The sequence below is a fragment of the Thermobia domestica genome, chromosome 9, assembly GCF_964235325.1.
Source record: "Thermobia domestica chromosome 9, izTheDome1.hap1.1, whole genome shotgun sequence".
Classification (NCBI taxonomy): domain Eukaryota; kingdom Metazoa; phylum Arthropoda; class Insecta; order Zygentoma; family Lepismatidae; genus Thermobia; species Thermobia domestica.
Genome location: NC_137462.1, coordinates 12,921,956 through 12,949,869, shown reverse-complemented (window position 1 = coordinate 12,949,869; position 27,914 = coordinate 12,921,956). Strand labels below are relative to the sequence as shown.

Below are 27,914 nucleotides of genomic sequence, written 5' to 3'. Positions count from 1 at the left end.
TTTTTCCATAAAAATTAAGATGAATTTCTTTATTGATTAAAAATTACTGGAATTATACATGTACGTTCTTAATTACTGTTATATTTAACCATTATAGTATAAAGAATAGATTAAGAAACATTGCATCCACGTTCTTTTTCAATTATTATTATTACTAGTAGTAGTATTAGTATTATTTTGAGCACTTGTTAAGGAATTTCCCATGAATATCATTGCATTTTTGCAGGAAACGTTGTAAATGTTTCAAGTATGCGAAATAAAAATAAATTAAACTTTCGAGTTCATATTGCGATATATCTGCTTCAACATACTTCTGTGTTTATGTGTACAAATCAAAAGGGAAATTAATGTACATTCTATTGACAACAATGTCTAATTAATTTCTTGCTAACTAAAAGACTGTCCATTTGTAACTAAAGGACAAATGCATGAACTGTTCGTTCGAAAGTACTTTTGGTTTCTCTAGCATCTAATGTATATAACGTTTCGAAATTAATAATTACCATCACTTTTCGAATCATGAAATAGAACTCTTAAAACTTCTTTTCGGAAGTTGGCACTATACATCAAATATTGTATGCGAATTCCTTAAAATTAACATTTTCTAACGAAACCTAAAATTTTTGAAAATAGAACTTAGAATCACAATTTTAGACAAAAAAAAAAAAAAAAGAACAAATAACAACTAATATGAAACACTATTATCGCAATATGAATTTTCAAAGTTGAATTTGCCTTTTGGTAAAAGCAAATACGCAAATTCTTTTTAAAAATTTGGAACCCATTAATCATTTGTATGATATTAGTTTATTCCCATGAACGTTCAATACGATGTTTTACTTAAAAAATAGAAATATGTATTTTGAAAATGTCGTACCTTTATCAATTAGATTGCTTCCTTCTTTCTTGGGCAAGTGTTAAAAAATAATAAATTGACAATTATTATTATTCGTTGAGATATAGAAAGATTAATTTTACCTGTATTCTTTTGGGGGATTTCTTTTTCTTTTTTTTGCGCACACAATGAAGCTAGTTTGAGAGTTGTCCCATGCAGCAGTAATAGCAGTAGTAGTAGTATAATTTTTGTATTGAAGTGTGAGCAATAGGTCATACAGGACCCCCTTCCCCTTGTTTCCGAGACGAAAGAAACTAAGCGAAAAGTTATATAACAATTTTTTGGCAATTGTCGAAGCAAATGTAATTTCTTTTTAGAATTATTATATTAAAAATAAAAATTAGAAAATTGAAAGCACCAGCTTGGACTAAAATTTATATAGATGATTTTATTTGTAAAACGAAAAGAAACATACTTTTAGCGCTTAAAATCAAGGTGGCAAAACAGAAAAAAACTAAACCAAACACAAACTGTCAGATTTCCCGAAGCGAATCCAAGAGAATCATGATAATGATGAATGAATATTATAATGTATTTATATAGATATAATTATGATCTGTATATATATAAAGCTTTATTTAACTTGCATCACAGCTTAGCGCACAATGACGTTTTCTATTTCTAAATTCAGGGGATAATTTGGGATTGTTCGATTAATGAGCTAGTTAGGTAAAGGACCTCTACGGCGTAGTAATATATATATATATATATTTATATATATATTATGTATCACAACTTCTGCACTTTTTACCCATTTTTTTCAATATTCACAATTTTATAAACAGATGCCGAGCAGCCTTTGACTCAAAAAGAACCTCCCTCTTTAATTACTTTATATATATATATATATATATAGAGTATATAATATATATGCACAATGAAGTTACAGGCCATTCAAAGGCATGTCGAACGTGTTATTTTTTTAAGGTACTTGATTATCCCCATTATTCAGGGACTTTTAGAAGAAAGGCCTTAATAATTTAAAAACACAAACAATTTATAAATATTCTCCTTTAACAAGGCGATATGGAAAAAACATTAGTGACCCAAGAGAAAAAAGGGGTACATGTATTATATTTATATACAAATACATATACACATACACACTAGCTTCATACTTGTATGTACACAAAGAACATATTTCTTGTGTTCATACACTAATCATATTTTTTTAATCTCAAAAAAAGTTCTGTTTTCTTTCTTTACATAAAACTATTCAAAAAATCCTATTGTTGTAAAAGATTTATACATGTATCTTTTTTGCAATTGGGTCATCACATAATTATTATTATTATCATACTCATATTATTTTGATGTATTTTCTTTTCTTACGAAAAAAAGAAACAAAATTACGAAATAAATAAATTACTAGACAGTTGCCTATCACGTCAACAATATTACTACATTAGCTGTCTATCTAGGCTCCATCCAGCATTCCCGAAATAGGGCCAGCTGGTCAAATAACTACGATACTAGATTTTTTTTAAAACTTGGTCTCACTCTGACATAATGCATGTGTGCTTGGTATATATGTGATTCACATTACTTGCACTTTCTGTATCTCTCTCATTCTTTAGCGCGCTCCTTTTTTCTGTGTATTTCGGAAGTATTTTGTTTGTTTACAACTGGCGAGTCCTATGTTATGTTATTCTTTTTCTTAAAAAAAAATGCTTATATTGGAAAAGCGGTTACCAATAGTAAGACTGCAGGTCACATATACCATCTTCACGATTATTATTATTATTATTATTACTTGATACACTTTCCATTAGCGCATTTTCTTTTTCATACATATTGTTATTCTTTTCTTTTCTCCGCATTTTCTTCTCTCTTTCTTATAGAAGCTAAACACGGACACATTACTACTATATCCACTATAGCATATGACAATGCACACGATAACTTAAGCGTACAGAATTGTCTTGTGTGTCATATTCCTCATTTTGTTTTTATTTGACTTGTTCATTTATTTATATATATATATTTTTCTTTTTTTAAATATTGTAACAAAAAATTAATGTAACATCTCTATCCATTGTTATCAGCTTAGGTTTCACTTTGTAATTTTTTCTTCTTTTATACAATTATAACATACAATTTACAGAATACCATATTGAAAACAGTTCACAATAACACACAATTAACATGCTGGTTTTACATTCTTTTTCTTCTTAAACAGGATATATATATACATATATATATATATATGTATATGTAACACAATATAGTTTGCATGCCTATAAAGGAAGACATGCCCAAGCAGTGGACACACAAGGTAGTGTATGCTGATGTGCATATATGTATGTTTGTGTGTTTGTGAAATAGATTGTGTACATGTATGTATAATATAAATATATCACACTCACACACACACACACACATACATATACATACAATTATATATATATATATACATATATATATATATATATATATATATAACGCTCACATATATTAACTCTGTCGCTCGTTCTCTCTCACACAACTCAGCCCATATATCAATATATATATATACTTATTTATAGATTAACGAGCCAAATGTTGAATACTTTCCAGTCTTTTTGCTAATATATATATACGTATGATATAAATCTATGTACACTAAATTTCATAAACAAAAGATCCGTAGCAACAATTTATAACATAGTTTTTTATGTTTTAATTACCATCGCCTAGCTTGGTTCAGATTACTTTCTAGTTGGCCAATACGTTAGATATTTTTTTATATACTAAGAATGTTAAACAGAAATACTAATACCAATATTGAATGTTATTTAATACTAGAGAAAGTGGAGTTTTCAAAGAAACCTGAAATAACGGAATACATACATATCCAAAGTGTTTGATAGAATCCTGTTCCTCGCAGGTAATTTTTTTAAAAAAAATAACGAGATTTTTTGCGTTATATGCATTTTCCCTTAGAAATCAGAACTTTGAAAGGAATTTGGTACATATGAAATGTAAGTTACAATTCTATATCTTCTTTGAACATGTTTCAAAAGCTAACTCTTTATTTCCTTACCAGAAAAAGATAGTATAGTAAATTGATCTTGCCTCCTGAAATTACAATTTTTTGAGCAAGAAAACAGGATTTGGATGAACTAGAATAAAAATCTTATTATTGAAAATCTAAAATATAGAACTGAATTTGACACCTCGAACAACACTGATTTCAATTGTTCTAATAAGTGAACATTGTCATATGTGTTATTTTGGTTGTTTTTTTATGCCTATCGTTGAACCATTACGAATAATGAGAAATGCTTACATTCAATTAGTCTAAAATTTGTTTTACTATGAAGATAATGTGTGAAACTGATTTATTTTCTCACAAACATCATCACTAATATAAACACAAAATATAGTTAATTCTGATTACTATTGTTACCGGGCTGTTTCTACAGTTCAATAAGAAATTTGCGAAGTAAATAAACGTGGCTGACTTGAGAGACATACCGGAATCCATTATTTTTCTACTTGCTACGTAGAATACTGGAAGGGTTTCTAAGGAATATCTAAACAACGGAAGATGAAAATATAGCAGAACTCATAACGAAACGAGCTCTACTAAATGTTATTACAAATATTCTTATTGCTTATTAGATCAGTCCATGTTTAGAAGACAAATGTGAGGTTTAAGTGGATTACTTCTGTGTTAACCCACAATAACAGACTTTTACTATATATAAAAGTCTGTCAGTTTGTATTAAAAGGTGTATATATATGTATGTATGTATGTGCATTACACACTTACATGAAATACATTCAGAAGCCAAATATGAAAAGTTTTCAACATATGGCTCTTTATCGATATTTTTTCCACACTATATTTTGAATATAAGTTTCATTTTAACACCTCAATACCAACATCAAATATTATATTTAAATCTCATTTCAAGAAACATTTCATACAGGCTTCAATTGCATATTCATATTTCAACAATTTTTCTTTGTATCAAAATACAAGATTTTAATTAAAAGTACTGTGTGATCTCTATTGCGTATTGCTTATTTTTTTGTTTCATCGCCTATTAGTAAAAAATAGTCTACAAAGGGAGATAGATTTACTATGTTTGAACGAAAAATAATGAAAATACTATTAGAAAAGAAAAAAATAAATCAAGACACATATATATATTTACTCTTATTACTAATATATTCATCCGATTAATCTGACAAACATTTCTATTAAAGAAAAATTAATTACGCAAATATATATATATACATATATCTATGAAATTAAGACTACATCAGCAGTTATTGTACCAGTCTTTGTCGAAGATCTTTGCATTGCAAAATTGAAATCATTACCTAAGTGGTGATAATAATAATAATAATAATAATAATAATAATAATAATAATAATAATGTAAGTTTTTTTTTACTTTATACATATACGTACCAACACAAGAGGAAAACTAAACACTGCTATTACGGTAAATGATGTGGGGGTGGGGTATAATCTAATTATATCCTTAAAATGGTCACATTAAAAATTTTACTTTTTTATTTCTATCCTTGCTATTGCTTTGAGAATGTTTCATTGTAAAAACAGTAGAACTCTTTTTTTTTGTTATTATTCTTAACTCTGACCTACCATTTATACTCACTAAGTAATAATTTAACACTAAAACAACATTTTTTTTTTAAAGTTTGGACTCAATTCAGTTCGTCAGCGCACAAGCCATATATGGAGTTCAACTTTTCTTCTTCACTATCTTCGATTTTTGTAATTTAAAAAAAAATTCAAATACTACAACAAAGTAATTACAAAATTCTACAAAACGGTTGATCATTAGGAAATGAAAAAAATAAACAACAGGAGATAATAATATGTATATTTCTCCCTTCCCGTATTCATCAATACTTAATAATAATAATAGTGATAATAGTGATATACATATATAAATAATACAATACAAAAAGAAAACAAAGTTAAACTTATGTTATGGAACTTTTTTTCTCGCTTTACTAGACATAAAGATAACATAAATAGTATATTGTTCGTCTACCTGATTTTTTTTTTATGTATCACTTCATGTAACTCTGTACTTCTACAAAAAGAAATCAAAAACTCATTAGTCACATGAAACTACGAAATACCTGCATAGTTTTATTGTTATAAAGTTTTTCATTTTCCTTTTTTTTTTTTATACAATCTTTGTTTTCTAGCTTTGTACTGAGCGTCATCAGCAGTGGACAAAGAACAACCATCACTTATATAAAATTATAATTATAATAAAATAGTAATAAACGGACTTGAGGGGTAAAATGGGGTAATAATAATAATAATAATAATAATAACAAAAAACAAATACAATTATAAGCTACAACTTGTTAAAAATGCTACTCGACACTACAGATATATATATATATAAACAACATTCGAATACTATTACAGTATAAGATTAATGTGTATAGTAAACATTTTATATGATAGCTGACTTTGCAAAGTAAACAATCCGAAACAGCAGACCAGAAACTATTTCTTGTGACACTGTGGGCGTTCCTTTCAAGTTTTTTTTTATTAATTTTAAAAATACGGCCATTTCGATTATCTTTCACGAAGATTCTCATTCAAACACATTTTTTTTCTTTTTTAAAAGATTATTATATCTACATAGATAATTTATATATATATATACGAATAATTAGTTTTTTTGCTTTTTTTTCTGTATTTACGAACAATAATAAGCACTGGTACCCCTACCTCCTCCCACAATTCCTGAAAGAGGTATGGCAGTAGGGAAACAGCTAGAAGAGTAGGAGGTGTATATGTATATATATACATATTGTCCATTTATTTATAATATATATCCCCCAACCCTACTAGTGTTAACATTGTTGACATATAAACAAAATTTTATACACACACACATTAAGGCAAATCCATGTTTTTAGTTTTTTTTCTGCTTGTTTTGTAAGTTTCCGTGTATAACGTCCACTGAAGTTTACGCTTCTAACCTTCAAATATATATATATATATATATATATATATATATATATATATATATATATATATATATATATATACAAGTTATTTAGTTAAATAATCTTGCGTAACACAATACGTTTTGCTTTCCGTTATAACACACTTTTCTTATATATATATATATATATATATATATATATATATATATATATATATATATATATATATATATTTAAAAACATTCACAGTTCTCACCAAAATTCACATCGAGTGAGACAATTGTTATACATTAAAAAAAAAACAAGTAAAACGGAAAACTTCACAATAACACTGGACTCATTCTGTTCACTCAGTTTTTTTTTTCCTTCCACAAACTCTCTGTTTAAACGCAAACATACAAACAAACACACACACACACGAATACACATGTACTCTCGCTTTTTTTTTTTAATCATTATTTACAACGGTACACAAAGGTATGTATGTATGTATGTATATATATATATATATATATACTTCTCTTTTTTGGATTAAATTTCTTTTTCCACTAAACTATATGATTTACTACGAGCAACATATGCTTCTTTTTCTTCCCTATTCAAACTACATCTAATATATGGGACTCCTACATTAAGACTAACAGTTCACTACAAGGTTTCTACTAAAAACAGCAATTGTTATTGGCAATTGGTGTTGCCACGTTTTGTCTGTTTTTTTCTTTTCTTTTCTTTGTATATGGTGAGGTTTTACAATGGATGAGATATTAAAACATCAATAAGTATATACAAATGGAATAAAAGAATTAAAATATATGTATGTATATTTATTATTATTATTATTATACTGTCAATTGAAGGAACAAGAAATACTTGTGTGTCCCTTTGATAGATTTTTTTTTCAAAATTTTTCCAGTCTTTCTTTTTTTTTTACACTTAGTGCATACATGTTCTTTTATTTTTTTTATCTTAATCCGTATGCTTTGTCTAAAATAAATGTGTGCAAGATTATTTTGATATTAAACAAAATAATCGTCTAAGTTCTTTTATAATAAAGTATACTTTTTTTAAAAAAAAAAAACAAATAAATATATATATGTATATATATACTATCAAATTTAGGACCAACTAAAGAAAATAAAATGTACAGAGACAATTATTTCATAAGATATTGCATTTTTTTTCTTTTTAGCCAGGGTCTTCCAAAAGATATCTGAACCCCTCAAAAACCAGTATTGGTCCTTTTTTAATAATATTTCTTGTTTTTTTTTTTTTTTCTTAAGAGGAAGTTAATACTTTTCTATGTCGATTTTTTTTTCTTGGAAATACCCTGTTCATCCCTTTTCTTTACCAAAGAAAACTAAAAACTGTAATTACTGCATTAATTCTAGTATGAAAAATATACCTTGGTTTACTAAAACAGTCATTATACATTAAAAGAAGTTTATAAACAAATATTTTTGTTAATAATATTTTTATAATGATTAATATACTAACTTAACGAGACCTAAAAATGAGTTTGAAAGCTGTAACGTTTAAATATATATATATATATTTATGTTCATTTACGGTTAAAGGGAACTAAGGTTATATTGAGGGATTACTTTATTGAACAGATATGTGGAAGTGTGAGCAGCAGTCATTTTTGAAATATTATTATTATTAGTTATCTGTTTGTCTCTGCGGAACTCTCAAGAAGAAACAACAGCTTGAAATACATTGTTTATAAATAAGATCCTGGACGAATCGTATAATCAGAATATATATATATATATATATTTATATAACAAGAAAGTATCGGATTAGTGTGTATACATACACACATATTCCACACCACGTAGTACAACAAAAAACATTTTATACATCTATATATAAAATTTCTACATATCGTTTTTATATATACATGTACAAAGTTATGAATTATCATACGGGAATATATATATATATATATATATGGAGATACAATACGTTCAACCGACAACCAATCACATACACGTTTTTGTATTTTTAATATTTATTTATACGGTCAGTTCAAAATGTTCTTGTTTGCTTATAAAACAGGGTAACAGATAAAACCACATTAAATGTTTCTTTTCAGTTATTGTTTTATATATATATATATATATATTATTTATTTATTTAAGCCCTGATATCGCACCAACTATTGCAATAGTAGTGTGTCGTGTATATTTATTTTTGTTTGCAATACACAAATACAGCACAACAACAATTTTACTTGTTTCGGTTCAAACCTATTTGCATCTTTCTTTTACATTTCTGTTTCTCGTTACATTTTATTTTTTTACTTTAATTTTTCTTCTTCATGTTTTCGCTCAATTCTCCTCTCCACCAACCGAACTTTTTAAATAAGGGGAGGGGGAGGCAGTGTATATGTGTATTAAAAGTTCTTTTTTATTCGTGTAGACATGTACAGGGTATATGTATATAATTTTTTCTTCTTAAATACGGTATGTATGTATATATATATATATTCATATATACATATGTGTTGAGTGTGAAGACAGTTGAATTCATTTGAAGCCGGAGATCATCAGGCTCCATTTCTTCCACAATTGTTGCCATCTTTCTTCGTCGATTTTCTCACTACATTCTTCCAATATCACCACCATATTATCATTCTGTATTTTTCATCATTATTTTTTTTTTCATTTTATTTGGTTACAAAAAAAGGACACAGATTTAGTCCACAAGTACACCTCAGACATTATTCATTTCATGTCCAAGTGTCGAAATGTCCTGCGCAATATATATATTATTTTAAATATATTTATTTATTTATATATATATATTTATATATCAGCACCAAACGTGAGCAGGACAATGTTAATATGTGATCTTTTCAAAAACAACCTGAGTTTACCATGGTGATCTGAACCTGAAAAATAAGGGGGAAAATTACTCATTAAATTTTAGCATAATTAATAAATTGTTTCATTTATTACTAACATACATATACACTTAATAAATTAACAAGAATTTTATGAATGATCAAACGACTGCGATCTTGACCAATAACTAATTTTCGGATCAGGGACCATAAAATTTTTGAACGATCTCTAAATCAAGTTTTCGTGTTTTCTACAGAAAATGAGCACATCATACTGAGTTAAGTGATCATTTGGATTTAAATACTTATATGTAATTCTCCAGATATAAGACGTACAAGAAACTTTTTGATTGAAATATATTAGATCTTTCGATCCAAAAATACTTTATATGCCATCCAAGTTTCATTTATTGGTATTCTTTTGTTTAGGCAATGTTGCAAATATCTGCAAAACACATTTGTATTCAACTCATCTATGAGTTGGAAAGCCTAACCTGGCTAAAGTTAGTAGTAATTTATGTTCCATACTGTTGCTATATACATTTGTATTATATAATTAATATTTTTTTCTGACCAGAGTATGTACTTTTTTTATTAAAATTAAAATAAGTCGTAATGGTTTCAATAACTTAACGCTATCTTCATCAGTTGTTAACTTTTGATGAAGATAATGTTGAGTTATTGAAACCATTACGACTTATTTTAATTTTAATAAAGAAGTACATACTCTGGTCAGAAAAATATTAATTATTTAAGTATACTTCCAGAGTCAAGATGGATGGAGTTATATTTGTACTATATATCACAAAGCACAGAAAACATTTATATACATTACTTCTCATGTTGTACGTATTTTTGAGTGCGTATTCCAGTATAGAATTTAATGCCTTTTATCACTGCTTTGGAAAACGTGTCAGACACTTAATTCTGGATCAAATCGTAAATATTGAAATATTTTTCTATAAAACCTTACAATATTATCAATACATTATTACTGAATAAGTAGAGAAATAATTTTACTTTCTATCTTCTCCTCCCCTAAAAAAAAAAAAAAAAAAAAAAAAAAAAAAAAAAAAAAAAAAAAAAAAAAAAAACCAGAATGGTAAAACAAATTAAAATCCGGTTTCGAAGTAAGAAATGCTAATGTTAAGAGTCTTCATCCCGGCGAAATTAAAATACCGCTAATTTTACAGTAATTATGTGATTATCTTCAAATAGATAAAAGATAATTGAAATGTGGAACAAGAGCGCCCTAGACAATATTATTTTACATGAGAAACCGTTATCACGAGTCACTTATCTGCTTTCGATTCGAGCCATTTTGAAAATCGGCATTTATTTTCGCGTTTCTAAACAGCTGAAAACGGAAAGCCACTAGGTGACTTGTGATAACGGTACCACACGCAAAATAATATTGTCTAGGGCGCTCTTGTTCCATATTTCAATTATCTTTCATCTATTTGAAGTTATCACATAATTACTGTAAAATTAGCGGTATTTTAATTTCGCCGGGATGAAGACTCTTAAGTATTGCTTACATTACCATAAGTTTTCCGAGAATAGTCCCGGGATTTAGTTTTGTCTCAAGAATGTTACCGAATCTTTTCACACAAGGTGCAATCGGATCTAACGTGCAGAATCGGATGCAAAAAGAAATATACCAATACACTAGTGGGTGCTCGGAGACTCCCTCGTGGCTATAAGGTTAGCGTACGCGTCTTTGGCATGGAGAATTCGGATTTGATTATTATCGGCGCGAGCTGATGTGGTTTGAATCCCATGTTAAGATGTAAGTTCACTTCTTAGACAGCCTTACTGCTGAACGGGACGCTAGAGAACTCCCCACTAAACCAACCAGTGGTGGCTGTCATCTCTTTAAGACCGCGCTTTGTTATACGACTGTTACCGCTGGAAACTTGAACGTTGAGTAGTTAATTACTGATACTCTATGTGCATGTCCAAAATGTCTCAAAATTTTAAGTCAGTTTTCGATTTTAGGAATAGCTAAGAGAGACGGGGATAATGAATAGATTATACTGGTGGAATGACGAAAGTGAGAGGAAACAGGTGAACTCCGAGAAAACATGCATGGATATGGAGTTTGTACACCACAATGCCCACTTAACGGAAGCTAGAATCGAACCAAGGATCCCACGTGTCAGACGTAAGCAATCTACCACTGAGTCACTGTGGCTCTCTATTGTTTGTGCTCTTTTACCGATGACACAGACCCCTAGCAATGACACAAATATTCCTAACAGTTTCGCGAATAGTACTTTAACTGATCGCATTGAACTAGATGTAACTAGATATCGGAATCTCACATTAAAATTTACGAAATCCGTTATCCAACATCCAGTACCCAATTTTCCACCAGTTTCCTTCATTTGGTTACCATATATTTACAAAGTATTCTTCATTCAAACCCTATACAGGGTGTTTCAAAACAACACCGACAACGTTTGGGAGGTGATTCCTGACACCAAGATAAGACAAAAAAGTATAGACCAACCTGGGTGCAGAAATCCGTCATTTCGGAGTTATAGGCTGCCGAAAACATAAAAGAAAAGAACTTTAAAGGTCCATAACTCCAATATCTATGACTTACAGTAGTCGGGTCAATACTTCACTTAAGAACTAATATGTGCGCTATCCAAAAATACATGTTTCAGAATCTTATGGTAACAATTTTCAGAGGGAGTTTGGCTACGGGCATTAATTTGAAGTATTCACCAACTATGTCTATAAAAATTATTGCAGAAGTATCGCAGGGTTCTGAAACATGGATATTTGGATAGGGCACATATTAGTTCCTAAGTGAAGTCTTGACCCGACTATGGTAGTTCTTTTCTTTTATGTTTTCGGCAGCCTACAACTCCGAAATGACGGATTTGTGCACCCAGGTTGGTCTATACTTTTTGTCTTATCTTGGTGTCAGGAATCACCTCGCAAACGTTGTCGGTGTTCTTTCGAAACACCCTGTATACTGGGTAGGACTACGTTTCTCTGGATAAAACACTACGATACAGTGTTCTTCATTCAGACTTTATGTATTGAGTAAGGCTATCCTTTATCCGAATATCACTGGTCACTGCTTACTTGGACAATATATCCCATCTGGTACCCTTCATTCGAATCTGTTAACCCTTTTTTTTCGGATACTATTTGTCATTCGCTACTTTTATCAGGGTACTATCGCTCATCAAGGTACATTTTATCCAGGCATTACCCATTATTCGATTTTCACTAACTGGATACTATCATACCCTTCATCTAAATTAATCTTCAGTAATCCAGATATGTTGGCTGTACCTACCATGAAACATAAAGTAACTCACCTATGAACAGCTGCGTTCATTCACTCTCAATGGTACCCATTGGTAAACGCTGCTGGTATCAGAGGGCCCTGTGGATTTAGAACAGACATTATTAATTCACTTGTTTAGATAGATAAGTAGTTTTTACTGACTTGTGACTTACTTAAGACTTAAGGTTTACTTAAGACAAAATTACTTATCTTTGGACATACTTATACACTGCATACTGCAATAATTGAAGTCGTGACTTCCATAACCATACAAGTCTACTGAAAAGATATTGAGAAAAGCAATAAAACCTGAATGTTTGTTGGAAATGTGAACTTGGAAATCAGACTTTCTTTCATACTTAGTGACATTTGTTATTCAACAAAGTATAAGTATGAAAAAAGTCTGATTTCCAAGTTCACATTTCCAACAAATATTCAGGTTTTATTGCTTTTCTCAATATCTCATCTGGATTTGTGTGGTTATGGAAGTTTCGGCTTCAATTATGTTAGAAATCTCGAAGAGTAGAAAACAATTATTGGTAAGTTGCAAAAAGAGACATTTTTTTTTCTTTCGTAAAACTGATGTTCGTAAATATCTTATTGTTATCACGAACTGGTTCATATTAGCTTTTAACTTGTCTTTAACTTGCACACTGAACAAAGGGACGTTTATTTTAAAATAAAAACTGTGTGGCAGTTTCGCCAACTAACTGGACATGCTGGCTTTATCAGACACTATCAAACCTGAAATCAGTGTCTGATGGAGTCAATATGTTCAGTTAGTTGGCGATTTCTGAGACTGTATCTGATGAAGCCAATATGTTCAGTTAGTTGGCGAGTTCTGAGACAGTGCCTGATGAAGCCAATATTTTCAGTTAGATGGCGATTTCTGAGACAGTGCCTGATGAAGCCAATATGTTCAGTTAGATGGCGATTTCTGAGACAGTGTCTAATGAAGCCAATATGTTCAATTAGTTGGCGAGTTCTGTGAGACTGTGTCTGATGAAGCCAATATGTTCAGTTAGTTGGCGAGTTCTGAGACTGTATCTGATGAAGCCAATATGTTCAGTTAGATGGCGATTTCTGAGACAGTGCCTGATGAAGCCAATATGTTCAGTTAGATGGCGATTTCTGAGACAGTGTCTAATGAAGCCAATATGTTCAGTTAGTTGGCGAGTTCTGAGACTGTGTCTGATGAAGCCAATATGTTCAGTTAGTTGGCGATTTCTGAGACTGTGTCTGATGAAGCTAATTTGTTCAGTTAGATGGCGATTTCTGAGACAGTGTCTGATGAAGCCAATATGTTCAGTTAGTTGGCGAAACTGTCACACAGCTATTATGTTCAAATAAACGTTCCTTTGTTCCGTGATTTGCTTTCCTAGTTCTTATCACGTTGTTGAACAGACACGTTCAAAAGTATTCACGAAAACTGATAACCTTGTATGCACACAATCTCAAGTAGATGTACAAAATGTCACCCTGTTATTTCTTGATTGTCTAAATATCTTATACGTTTTGACTCTAAATTAGGGGTTATTCTATCTTAGACTACAGTGGAAACATTATCAAAAATAATCAAAAATTACAAATACTGTTTTGAATTTGTACAATAACTGTACAATCTCCGTAATAATATGCAGTGAATAAATTTATACCTGAATCTGCCTCACAGAAATTTCCGTTTGATGTTGATGTCTGTACTAGGCAAAACCAACCCAATTGGAAAACGATCAGAAATCTGATTTATAATTACAGAAAATATTTCATGCCTCTATAAGGTAGGACACCTGAGTATACGAATATTTTACAGTTTATTGTTATCTTTCAAATCTCAGTTTAAAACCGGTTTCAGCTGAATAATCTAATGGCCGTCTTTGGCAAAACGAGATCATTTGAAGAGTTCTCTTCCAAGAAACTTCCTCATTAAATGACAAGTGTCTAGTATTGCTGGTTTTTGTAGCAGTGCCAAGTGAGTACTACGTGAAAGAGATTCCTTTGTATGGAGTGATAATTTTCTCAATTAAAACTGAAACCGGAATGGTAGTTGGATTCTACCACTTCCGGTTTTAGTAGAAAGATCAAAGTGGAGATGGAATGTATATTTTGGCATGCTTAATTGATTTCCGAAAACCGTTTCTCGCTATCTGTTATAGTTTTTATTCTATGTTGATCAACGTTAAAACCGGAAGTAGTTGATTTCTGGCATTTCAGTTTGAACATGGATTGAACGAAAAAGCTGTTATCTACTCTTAGAACTAACTAACTCTATGGTTTATGGAACCCGGAAGTTCAAAGCCGCGTTCACAAAAGCTCTCCACTGATCTCTATCCTTGGCCAACTGGATCCAGTTTCTACTTTGTATTCCTATTTATGCGAGATCCATCTTAATATTGTCCTCCCATCTGGGCCTAGGTCTTCCTAATGGTCGTTTTCCGATTGTACTTCCAGTTAAGACTTTGAAAGCGTTCCTCATTTCTTTCATTATGGTTACATAATCTGCCCACCTGAGCCTTCTAGACTTGATAATCATAACAATGTTCGGTAAACGGTATAAATTACGTAGTTCCTTGTTATGAAGTTTCCGCCATTCTCCATTCCTGTTCCTTTTGCGTCCGAATATTCGTCTCAGGATCTTGTTCTCAAATACTTTCAGTCTACGTTCTTCCATCAGAGTAAGCGACCATACTTCGCAACTATACAGGACAAGAGGCATGATTATCCTTTTATATATTTTAAGCTTCAAATTCGACGACAGAAATTGTGACAACACATTAAATCGAATCGATCGTGGTCTGTTAAATCGAATGTAAGAAACCGTTTCTCGTTATCTTATATAGATCAATATTACAACCGGAAGTTGTAATGGATTTGTGTCAGTTCGAGTTTTAGTGAAGGGTTAAAAATAGATATGAAATGCTTTCTTTGGGATGCTTAATCGACTGCAGGAAACCGATTCTCGCTAACTATTACAACTTTTGGTCTATATCGATCAACGCAAAAACCGGAAATGGTTAATTTCTACTACTTCCGGTTTGAATATCACCTTCATGGAACAACCTCGATTCGCAACTATTGATTTTGTACATCCTGATCAAATTTAGTGGTGAATTATCAAGTACTTCTTGAGATACTTTTGTCTCCGACATGGACGGACAGAGTAAAATGGAGTTTCGATAAAGCAAACTCCATAACAAAGTATGATATTCATATTACAAGTTTGATAACATATTGTATAATATTCATATGACGGCGAGGGAACAGCAGTGCCACCTCCTCTCCTGAAGCGCCATATAACGGGGAGAAATCCCTGGATAGCCATCAGTTTCGACTGGTCAGAATCCCTTTTCTGGGCTCGCAGTGGAGCCTAGGAATCACCTCACCTAAACCTAAAACCTTAGCTTACAGTGAAGCTGACGATTCCTTCTTTTCCTGCCTTGCAGTAGAGCCTTGTGAGAAAGTTGACCTCTCTTTCTGCTTGAAGTGGAGCAGCGAGATATTCCTAATCACAACCCGGCCTCGCTTGCAATAGAGCCTTGTCGGGAAACTAGCTCCTCTCTGCTTGCAGTGGAGCAGCGAGTGTCCTACACCTCCTCACGTAGCTCGCTACTGAGGGATCCTTCCAAAGACCGTCTAGTCGAAGAGACGCTATGCGTACCTTATATTAGAGAATTTACATTATTGTACTATACTTGTAGAATACTGTTTATAGTGGATTTTATAATAAAAAATGGCAGTGAGAAACGATTCCGGTCTATAATTTCCTCTACCAAAGCTCTACCTAACACTATATAGGGAGAACGTTTTGGAAATGATAAAATTTTGAAGTTTTCGATTGTCAACATTTCATCTTCAAGTTAAAGCAGCACTAAATTCGACGACATATAGAGAATACGCAGCTAGAGAATACGCAGCGTACATAAGCCACAAAATTGGATTGCGCCTTTCATTGTCAATAACTCATCAACAGGTCCCAGAAAAGAAGAAAAAGAGAGATCAGTCGAAATGTCGGATTATTTTATTTTATTTGGAGTTTAACGCTCCATGATTATGAATCAAAACTACGAAAGACGGTGATGATGAGATGGATGATAATGGTGGAAGTGGGAGGAAACACGAGAACTCCGAGAAAACTTACGTCTGTCCACCATATGCCTATTTGGCGGGAGCTGGAATCGAACCAGAGACCCCATACGCCAAAGATGAGCATCCTACCACTGAGCCAAAGATGTCGGATTAGTCCAAGGTTGCAATAACATCTCTTCTATGATATCGTGAGTACCCGTTGACGATTGAAAACCGTGAAAGGATACCATACACAGGGTAAACCTGAAAGATGTGCACGAACTCCGGGAGATGATTCGTGACATCAAAAGAAGACAAGAAGCCCTCTTGCATATTGCCGAATACCGCGTCGTGTACGAGTGCCAACTTGGAATCGAAACTCGAATACTGTCAATACTACATATCTTTCTCTTCCGTTGCAATTGTCATGTTTCGATTTTCGATTCCAAGTTGGCAACCCTGTCACTCTTACAAGACGTGGAATTCGACAACATACAACAGGACTTTTTTTTTTTATGTTACGAATCATCTCCGGAAGCATGTGCACATCTTTCTGTTCCGTTGCAATTGTCACAATTCAATTTTCAATTCCAAGTTGGCACCCCTGTCACTCTTACACGACGCGGAATCCGACAATATGCAAGAGAACTTTTGGAAATGAAATCCTTAAGTTTTACGTCCCACGGTTGTGCCGGCTAGGCTAAAGGAGACGGTGATGATGAGAAATGAATGAAATGGTAGAACGAAGAAAGTGGGAGGAAACGGGAGAACCCCGAGAAAACCCAAGCACACGGTGTTTGTCCACTACAAAGTTCATTTGGTGCGAGTTAGGATCGAACCAAGGACTCCATGCACCAGAGGTGAACGCTCTACCACTGAACCACCGCGGCCCCAAGAGAGGACTTTTTGTTTTCTTTTGATGTCACGAATCACCTCCCGGAGTTTGTGCACATCTTTCAAGTTCACCCTGTATAGTAAATCAAAGATGTAGATTACGATATATATTGTTCTTTTATTTTATTATTTTTAAATTTAACTAAGGTATTAGCTTATAGACATGAGTTTTATACTGATACAAAGGTTTCGTCATCAGAGTCTCAAAAACAAGCTAGAAAATATTTACTCACATTGAATTACGCGTATATAGAACTCCTATCTTTTCTTTTTTTAATCTGTTTCATCAGATTGAAATTCATGTGTAAATAAAGTAATGGGACAGCATTAACAATCAAACATTTCTCTTTTTTTTCCTTCCTTTTCTATTTTTCCTGGCGCATGAGTGTGATGCGATGCGATGCGACGCAGTGCATTCAATTTTCAACAATCTGAGTCACAAGCTTGTTAGTTTTTTTTTTTTTTTTTTGCTAGTTCTCACTACAACTTCTCTCTCTCTTTTTTTTATTCCATTCTCTTTATTTTTATTTTTTGCTTTTCAAAATGAATGAATGTGAAAACAAAGAAAAAAATAAAATAAAATAAAAAGTAAAGCGTTTCTCTTTTGTGTGACAGTGGCAACGGTTTTTCAAATGCGATAACATTACGATGTTTCCCCCCATCAATTCTATAGTCGTTGGGCTCCATGTAACAGGCAAACAGAAGAAAATCGCGTTTGCGACGTGACCGTGTAAATCATGGCGCTATATTCGTTGAGAGAGAGAGAGACAGAGAGAGAGGGAAAGAAAGAAAGAAAGAAAGGAGAGGATACACACACAGAGAGAGGGTGGACAGTTTTTTTAAACTTTTTTTAAAATTCTTTTTTTATTTTCTATTTCACCCAGCCGTTTTAAACGATTAGGTCTAAAAACTCATGCTGTTGTTCACAGTATATATACACACACATATATATAACGAAAACGATGTGAACAAAACAGGGAAATAGTCTGTATGTTTGCAGTAGTTTAGTTTGGAAGAGAGAAATAACGCTACAACTAACTGTTATACTGTGAACTGAGATAATTCTAAAATTACGTGTATGCGTTTATCATTACATTTGTTCCCTCATTTTTTTTTTTTTTTTTTTAATACTTAGGAGGAAGAGTTATGCTCATTTTTTAAAAGTTTCAGTATAAAACACAGATATAAACTTTCACTTCTCTTATTTGAAAGTTTTTTTTTTTTTTTTTTTTTTAAAGAAGAAAATATAGTTGAATGTTCTAACGTGATAAAGCAATGCTGAAAATTTAGTTATGATTGATGTGTATTTGCACTTCTCATTCTATAGTTTTCAAGTAATTTTTATTTTTCGCACAATAAAATTACATAAGAACTGTGATATCAGCTTTTTTTTTAAAAAAAAAAAACTCTCCTTTGGCCTTCATTTTATTAATAAACAGATCGTGACCTACCTACTATCAAAGGATGTCTTGCCTATAGTAAAAAAATTTTTAAAAAATTAAAAAATACTTGTTGCGCTTGGTATATGCTTGGTTCCGCGTTTTGATTTACGGTTAGGTATAGAATTACTGGTATTATGACAGAATCAGAGAATTACTTGTATTCCCTGCTCACACATGGTGAAACTAAAAGCAATGTGGCTGTCCATAGCCCACTGTAAAGGGTTTTCTTTTTATCATTTTTCTTCTCGGATCAGAATCTCTCAATTGATTTGAAGCAGCTTTACATTTTGTATTATTTGCAAACTATCCTCCCGCCGGAGTCATTTCTGCGGGCGTCCATTGATTGTTTTCTTTACTTTTATTTTATTTATTTATGTTAAATTATTTATTATATTTTTTTCATTTTCGTAGTTATTTTGACAAGATTCACTACACACTGAATTTGAGAAGATTTTGTTTGAATAAATAAAATCAGAATTCGCCAGCTCTGTTGTACGATAACTTTTTCTTTTAGTGCAGGAAAAACAAAATAGATTAATTAATACCTGATAACTTCATACGTTTATGCGAGCAGCAAGGGGAAACTATATTCAAAAGATGTAATTGAAAAGCAAGCATTAACAAAATTCTGGACAAATGCAAGAATAGTAATAAAACATCAGACTTGTCGCAAAACCCTTTTTTATAATATATATATATATATACCAGCGTCAATTACTCGTTTCGCTGGGTTAAATTAAGAAAAATTATTAATATTTTCCGTTAGTCAGTCATCTTTTACTATTACTGAAGCACCCTCTGTTATCTGTCATTTTCGATCATTTATATATATCCCCCTCCTCCTCCCCAAAGTTGCGGAGCTGAATTTGGATTTAAACGGCATCGGAAGTGTCACTGTTAATCTCAGTGAAGCCGAAAACTGTGAATTCAACACTAATATCGGTCATTTTCGAAAAATTTTTATATATCTCTCCTCTCCCGCTCCCCTGAGTTGCACTGTCACAGTGAAATGATAAAAACTATCCCTGGCTCAACCCTCATCTATATTAAAAATTTGATCGAGATCAGTCGTGTGGTTCAAGAGTTATTAAGTTTTATTTTATTTTTATATATCTCACCCTCTCTCTACCCTAAGTTCCATCGTCAAAGTGATATGATAAAAACCATCTCAGGCCCGAACTTTATCTATGTTGAAAATTTTCATTGAGATCGGTCAGAGGGTGCAAGAAATATTTATTTACTTATTTATTTATTGAACAAATTCCCAGATACAGTATAACTTTGCCATTTTACACAGGGAAATGTTAACAAAAGAAAGAAAAAAACAAGACAACAATATCAACAACAACATAGAACAGTGTCAAAAAAGAGTGTAAAAGTAATACTATTCCGTCCAAACTCGTTTAGTTTCTCTTTCAAACACCGGGTAGCTTGAAGAAAATGTCCACATCAGTTGTTACTTGATTATAACACTTTGGTATTCTGTAGAAAGGAGACCTCTGTATAATTGTGCCAACCTAGGACGGGCAAGATGGAATAGGTGTGTATTCCGGGTGATGCGGGAAGGGACGCGTAAAGATAGTTCCTGAAGTAATATTTGGGGTCTTAAGTCTCCATTCACTATTTTATGAAGATATTTCAGGTCAGAGATAATTCTACCTACTTCCGGAGTCTGGATATTCAGATGTCGCAAGAGTTTCTTCTTAGAGTATGAAGTCACGAACATAATCACTTTCATTATAGATATATAGATAGATAGATAGATAAATCTAAGTCTGATTAAAAGAAAGATAATACCAACTGGTCCCTGAAATGAGATATTATCCCGGACGCTTCGACTGCGAGAGGAGCCAATATCGTATTCTGCGAGTGGCTGTCTTAAAAGTTAATTTTAGAATTGTTTCATCATCGGGGCAGACAAATGAGGGGAAGTTACCTTTAAATATAATTGGCATCGATTTTTTTTGGGCGGGGGGGGAGGAGGATGGCATACTCTTTCCCATCTTTTACCGAAAACTAAAATGTTTATTAACAGTCTCACGATTATGCCTTGTAAGCTAACAGAGATGCAGGGGCGGATCCAGGACGGACTTCTGGGGGCGGGGGGTTGTAATACAGCTACTTAGAGCTATTTTTAAGAGCTCCAAACTCTGAGATGGGTTTTATTTATATATATAAAATAAGAAAGTTTCTTTGTTTGCCCCCCCCCCCCCCCCCCTGGATCCGCTACTGCGGAGATGAATCATGATAACAAATAAACAACGGGAAAATTCACGGAATGAGGGAGCGAGAGAAAAGGAGAAAATCCCGAACACTTACTTCCGCTCCTGGTGATGTCAACATAGTCGGTAAAAAAAATATTTCAGGTGTAAAGACGGTCATTTGTGATGTATATGCATTTTTTTTTTAAGTATGTGTGAGTGAGTTTTCGTTGACTGTTTTAATCATCATAGGTATTCTGTCATTATTGGCAGATCACTTGTCGCAGCTGAAAAGCTTTTATGCACCACGGTCCTCCGCTAACCTCTTCGTCTTCATGTATCCTCTTTCTGCTTATATATCGTCCATTAAATACCCCCTCTCTCTCTTTCCTGCCACCATACCCTTAGTACCCGGCTATTTGAGGCGATCGCAAAGCGTATTTATTGCTCATGCGTACACTTGGAATACGCTGACCATGTATTCAAATGTAGATGGCTAATCACAAACGCGAAAGCAATAAAAACGCGGAGAAGACGTCAGCTCGAGCGTAATTGGTGCATTTCGGAACAATAGACCGCCTGCTGTTTAAAAGATTTCAAAAGGAAGGGAAAAAAAAGGAAAGACGTGTTGCCAGGCAAAGGGATTGTAGCAAGAAACAGCTGCTTGGAAGATGGTTTGTGCAGAGTATTGGAACTCTGCTATTACACACCTGGACCTGGCAAAAAGACCTGAAAACCCTGACTGGCTCACAGTATGATTTACACATCTGGTGAAAGTAAAATTACTGAATAGCCAACTTGGCCGCGTTCGCATCAGGGTGTAACGATTTCTCAAATAGCCTAAGACTTAGCGTCCCTGCTGATACAATTTCTTCTTAGGCAATGTCCCAACCAGTTTCCCTTCCTCTTCTCAATAACATCTAGAAGTGTTCTTTTCTCCCTTACCACTTCTAACACCCTCTCACTCGTTTTCCGCTCGACCCAACTAATTCTCTCCATTCTTCTCCACACCTACATTTCGAAAGCTTTCAGTCGTTTTTCATCACTTTTGGGGCAAGTTTTCCGCCCCACACATTACAACACTGCACATAAAGCATTTTATGAGTCTTTTTCTCAACTCTTTATTCAAGGTCCCACAAAACAGACTTTTCTTCCTCCTAAAGGTTTCTTTCGCCATTCCTATCCTTGCTTTTATTTCGTCTTCTCACTGCATATCATTACTAACAATACTACCCAGGTATCAAAAAAACTATTCACTTCTTCTATTTTCTCCCCTTCCACTTTTATACTTGACACTGACCGCTTCGTTCCAATCACCATGACTTTTGTCTTTCTAACATTTATTTTCATCCCATATTCTTCACAGCTCTACCTCAAGTTTTCTAATATCCTTTTACGGAAGAACATAATATTGAAGTAATGGGCATGAAATACTACCGAACAATCCCAGAAAACCTAACTTATGTATGACTTTAATAGCAATGATACGAAATACCTCTAAAACATAGACCATTTTGTTCGCATTATTATTATTATTATTATTATTATTATTATTATTATTATTATTATTATTATTATTATTATTATTTAATATTACATTGACATCAAGTCAAAATGACGAAATTACAATTTTATTTTATTTTTTCCAGAAAATGAGACTACGACTTTTTTTTAAAAATCTTTTCCTTCAATTTTACGTTTATATAGTTTTATCGTACGTCCAACATTACATAATTGCACCCTCACTGGGATTGACCGGAGATCATCACCTTCAAAAATTTTGTAGAAATATTTGGTTACTCAAGACTCATCAGTGGCTCCGCGTAGTGTAGTCACCAATGCTCTCGCTTTTGGTGCGAGCGATCTCGAGTTCGATTCCCGGTGGGGCCACTCGGTCGAAAAAGTGTAAAAACTTTTTCACGCCAGCCATTCTGAGTAAGATTTTTTCTTTCATTCACACCACGCAAATGCCGAAATGGTAGCTAACATATAGATCCCAGGCAGCTTCCTTCCTTCCCCAATCCTTTCTTCCTTCCGTTTCCTCGGATAGTGTGATCGCCGAGGAACATCATGCCTCATATGTAATGAGTTAACATGGTCATAGATGGCGAAAGCTCAGAAATCTAATTCCTAATTCTAATCCTAGTGACGGGCTAACATGGCCATAGATGCCGAAAGCTCAGAAATCTAATTCCTAATCCTAATCCTAGTGACGGGCTAACATGGCCATAGATGCCGAAAGCTCAGAAATCTAATTCCTAATCCTAATCCTAGTGACGGGTTAATATGGCCATAGATGCCGAAAGCCCAGAAATCTAATTCCTAATTCTAATCCTAGTGACTGTCTAACATGGCCATAGATGCCGAAAACCCAGAAATCTAAATCCTAACCTAACCTAGCCTAGCCTCAAGACTCATCAATCACAATCTGCATTCACTAAATGTGGGGATCGAAAAATTAAAATACTCCTTTATCTCTCAATTTTTTTGACTAAATTAAGTCAAATTATTCTACTCATTAGTATAGCCCAACCATAATAACTGACAAATATAAAATGAAGTTATTAATGACGTAAAAAACTGATACATAACAACAGAAGATAATAACTAAAATAATTTATTGTGGATAAACTTTTGAGAGTAAACATCAATGGAATGTTGTATCAATTTATACATTATGATTCTTCCAGTGTTTCGAATATCGAAGTAATTGTAGATGGATTACACATACAATCATGATGTACTGAAACTCACTTTTCTAAATAATTACTTAAAGAACATAGGGTATATTTATTTAAATTGACTTCAAAGTTACTAATTAAGACAGTTCCAAAGATAGCCAAATGAATAACTGTTTTCAAATATTTCAGATATCAATCTGGATATCCATCATCAGTAGAACAAGGTTTATTCAGTCATGTGGAAGATATAAAACTCATTATTTTATTGCTTCAACTTAACACAGAAGTCTTGTCTACTTATTCTAGAAACTGTACGCCAAAGTTATGATCTCATCTAGTATTATATTAGAATAGGTCATCAAGGATTTTATATACTGCATACTATAGATATGTTAAAATGTCGAATGATACTATCGACAAAGCGAACGCTTTCAAATATTTAGGGTCAGTATTAGGAAACCAAACTCATGTCGACGAAAAAATTAAATATTGACTGAAAGCAGGAAATTCATGTTATTACTGAACTCGAACTCCTTGGTATTTGTAAATTTTGTCGGAGAATTTGAAGCATAATTATGCCTATTGTGCTGTATGGTTGCGAAACATGGTCTCTTACTTTGAGGAAAGGACGTAGACTGAAAGTATGTGAAAATAATAATCATCATGGGTATTCTGGCATTATTACCAGGTCAATTTCCGCAGCTGAGACGGTCTTTCGCTAACTTCTTCGTCTTCACGTACGATTTTTCTGTTTTGATATCGTCCATTAATTGTAGTCTTCTTCGCCCCCTCCCCCTTTTTCCTGCTAACATACCCTCTAGCACGTCCCTCATGATACAGTTCCTTCTTAGCCAATGTCCCAACCAGCTTTTCTTCCTCTTCTTAATAATATTTAAAATTGTTCTTTTCTCCGCAACCATTTCTAACACTCTCTAATTCGTTTTCCGCTCGATCCAGCTAATTCTCTTCATTCTTCTTAACACCCACATTTTGAAAGCTTTCAGTCATTTTTCATTATGTGAAAATAAAATCCTGTAAATTTATATTTTAATTTTTGCAGCACGGACACTGTATGTCTTTATAAATTTTTGTCTACATTTATTCAGACCCAAGAGGGATGGGAATGCGAAATAGTGAAAACTTCCTAACGAGGAACTGTACAATTTTTACCATTTACCTAACAATTTTTACCATTTAACTAACAAAATTACCGGGGTTATTAATTCAGAAGGCTCAGATAGGTAGGTCATGTATTCCGAATTGAAGAAAGTACGAGCGTTTTCAAATTTTTAACTAGAAACGCAATCTGAAAAAGATTATTAGGAAGTCCTAGGTGCAGACAGGAGGACAATATTAAGATGGATCTCGCAGAAATATCACGTAGAAACAGGATATAGTTGGGTAATGACAGAAATCAATGGAGAGCTATTGTGAGTACGATAATCAACCTCCCAGTTTCCATAGACCATAGAGTAACTTTCATTAAAGATTTTATAGTTTCCACAATAAATAAATCAAGTTCTATATGAAGTTGAAGCAAGCAAATATTGTGATTTACATCTCCCACATGCCTAAACAAACTCTGTTTTATTGATAATTGATACTCGGGTTGATATCTAAAATATTTAGCAACAGTCATTCCTTTAGTTGTCAGGTTAGTAACTTTGAAGACACTTTTCTACCATTACTTTACAGAATCTCAAACAACGTAACGGGAATAATATATATTTTGTGTTTTGTTGGTACTTCGAGACACTAGAAATCCCAAATGGACTGCTAAATCGAATCTTCCCCCCATTGAATAACTGGTCATTCCACAAAGTCAGAGAGTATAAAAGGTAGGTGGTAGAGCGTTCCGCTAATGAAGCAAAAGTACTTGATTTAGAGCAGTGGTCGCCTGGTTGCAGAAGATGAGTTCAGGGTGGCAAAATTCAAACTATTCTCTGCCACCAACTCGCTTTTGAAGGGATTCCTTTCGCTTATCACTTGTGGCCACTGCCCGGTTCTTCTCGTTATTTACTCTCGCTCTCAACTGATGACGCTGCACACCCACTCCATAAAATAACCGCGACAGCTCTTTACTAGCAGTGGTGCCAGCTCAATGAATATTTTTTTCTTTGCTCTCTCAGAAATCAATATTATTTTCTTTAAGCGATTTGGACGACTCGATCTGTTGGTGTTCTCTGTGTTTTTCGATATATATCACTAAAGCTTTATAACGATTTATAGACGATCGAAAACGAACACTTTAATTTGCTAATATTTATATGTAACTAGCATAATACCTGTTCTTCGCACGGGTAGAATACGCTTCATTTTTGGACATACAGGGCTCCAAAACTGTCACAAATCAACTTAGAGGTCCCAAAAAGCTATGAATTCGACACTAATACCGATCATTTTGAATTATTTTTACATGTCACCATCCATCTTTACGAGTACTAATGGAGGCTAAATTTGGATTTAAATGGCATCGGAAGTGTCACTGTTCGTTTCAGTGACCCTGAAAACTATGGCTTCGACATACTATGGTCCGATTACTATGTTCCGACATGCTATGATTCGATCCAACTATGGGTCGAAAACTATCGCTAATTTTTGATCATTTTTAAATTTCTCCTCCTTCCTTACCAATGTTGCGGGGCTGAATTTGGATTTAAACATCGGAAGGGTCACTGTTCATTTCAGCGACCCCGAAAAACTATAGATTCGACACTAACATCTGTCATTTTCGATCATTTTTATATCTCCCCCTCCCCCTAAGTTGCACCGTCAAAGTGAAATGATAAAAGCCATCCCAGGCCCGTACCTCATCCATGTTGAAAATTTGGTCGAAATTGGTCGGGTGGTTTAAGAATTATTAAATCACAAACATAGTGACTTTCAATTTTATATATATATATAGATTCTCAAAGGAATCATATTTATAAGAAAATGTAAGTACCTTGTATTTTAGTATGAACTCACCTAAATTGTGCTCTCTCTTCAATTTTTTTTAAGCTGATAGTTTTGCAGACATTGACTTTTTTTTTCGTTTGGGGGCCTTCATTAGAAGATTTAGAGAAAATGGGTTAAAAATTTAAAATAATACAGAAGGTAAAAATAAACAAATAGCTAAGTTTTTCGTTAGAAGACGAAAATTTATCTTTATTTTTATCTTCTGTAGTAGCTTAAATTTCCAAATTTTTGGAAGCTCTAATGAGGGCTATGGAGGAAGCAAGTTGTCGAAACTATCAGCTTTAAAATTCAAAATAAAACACACAACTTAGGAGATGCATACATATATTCAATAATGTATTCTTTGCGTATCATAATTTATTTTATTTTATTTTTTTACAACTACCTTGTGCTTTGTTTGTATCAGAGTATTTTCGAAATTCTTTTCTAAGTAATCTACTACAAAGCACAAGTGACGAAAAATATTAACCTAAGTCCTTAAAGTTCATAATTCTATTTTTAACAGACAATATATAGTTTTATATTAATATATAAACATGTCAGTATGTGATATATAATATATTATAATCAGTGGCGTATTTAGGGAACTATCAAGCTCAAGCCCCTCGTCCCCGAAATAAATTTTTTAGTTTTTTGCATTCCACGTACAACAATAATCCTTCTTACAATTTCTAAGAATTTCATTGACTTTCCATTTTC

At 32.8% G+C, this 27,914-nt stretch overlaps 1 protein-coding gene across 2 annotated transcripts in view; it reads right to left on the bottom strand.

Moving 5' to 3' along the window:
* Nucleotides 1-996: 996 nt before the first annotated feature.
* The window catches only part of Rbp6 (RNA-binding protein 6), a 1,467,626-nt gene continuing 1,440,708 nt past the window's right edge, over nt 997-27,914 (bottom strand). For both annotated transcript variants that reach the window (XM_081770618.1, XM_081770619.1), the window contains 2 exons: nt 13,009-13,076; nt 997-9,718 (listed from right to left, as the gene is read on the bottom strand). In XM_081770618.1, coding sequence (XP_081626744.1) covers nt 13,067-13,076 — 10 coding nt within the window. In that variant the 3' untranslated portion in view covers nt 997-9,718; nt 13,009-13,066. The remainder of the gene's footprint in view (nt 9,719-13,008; nt 13,077-27,914) is intronic.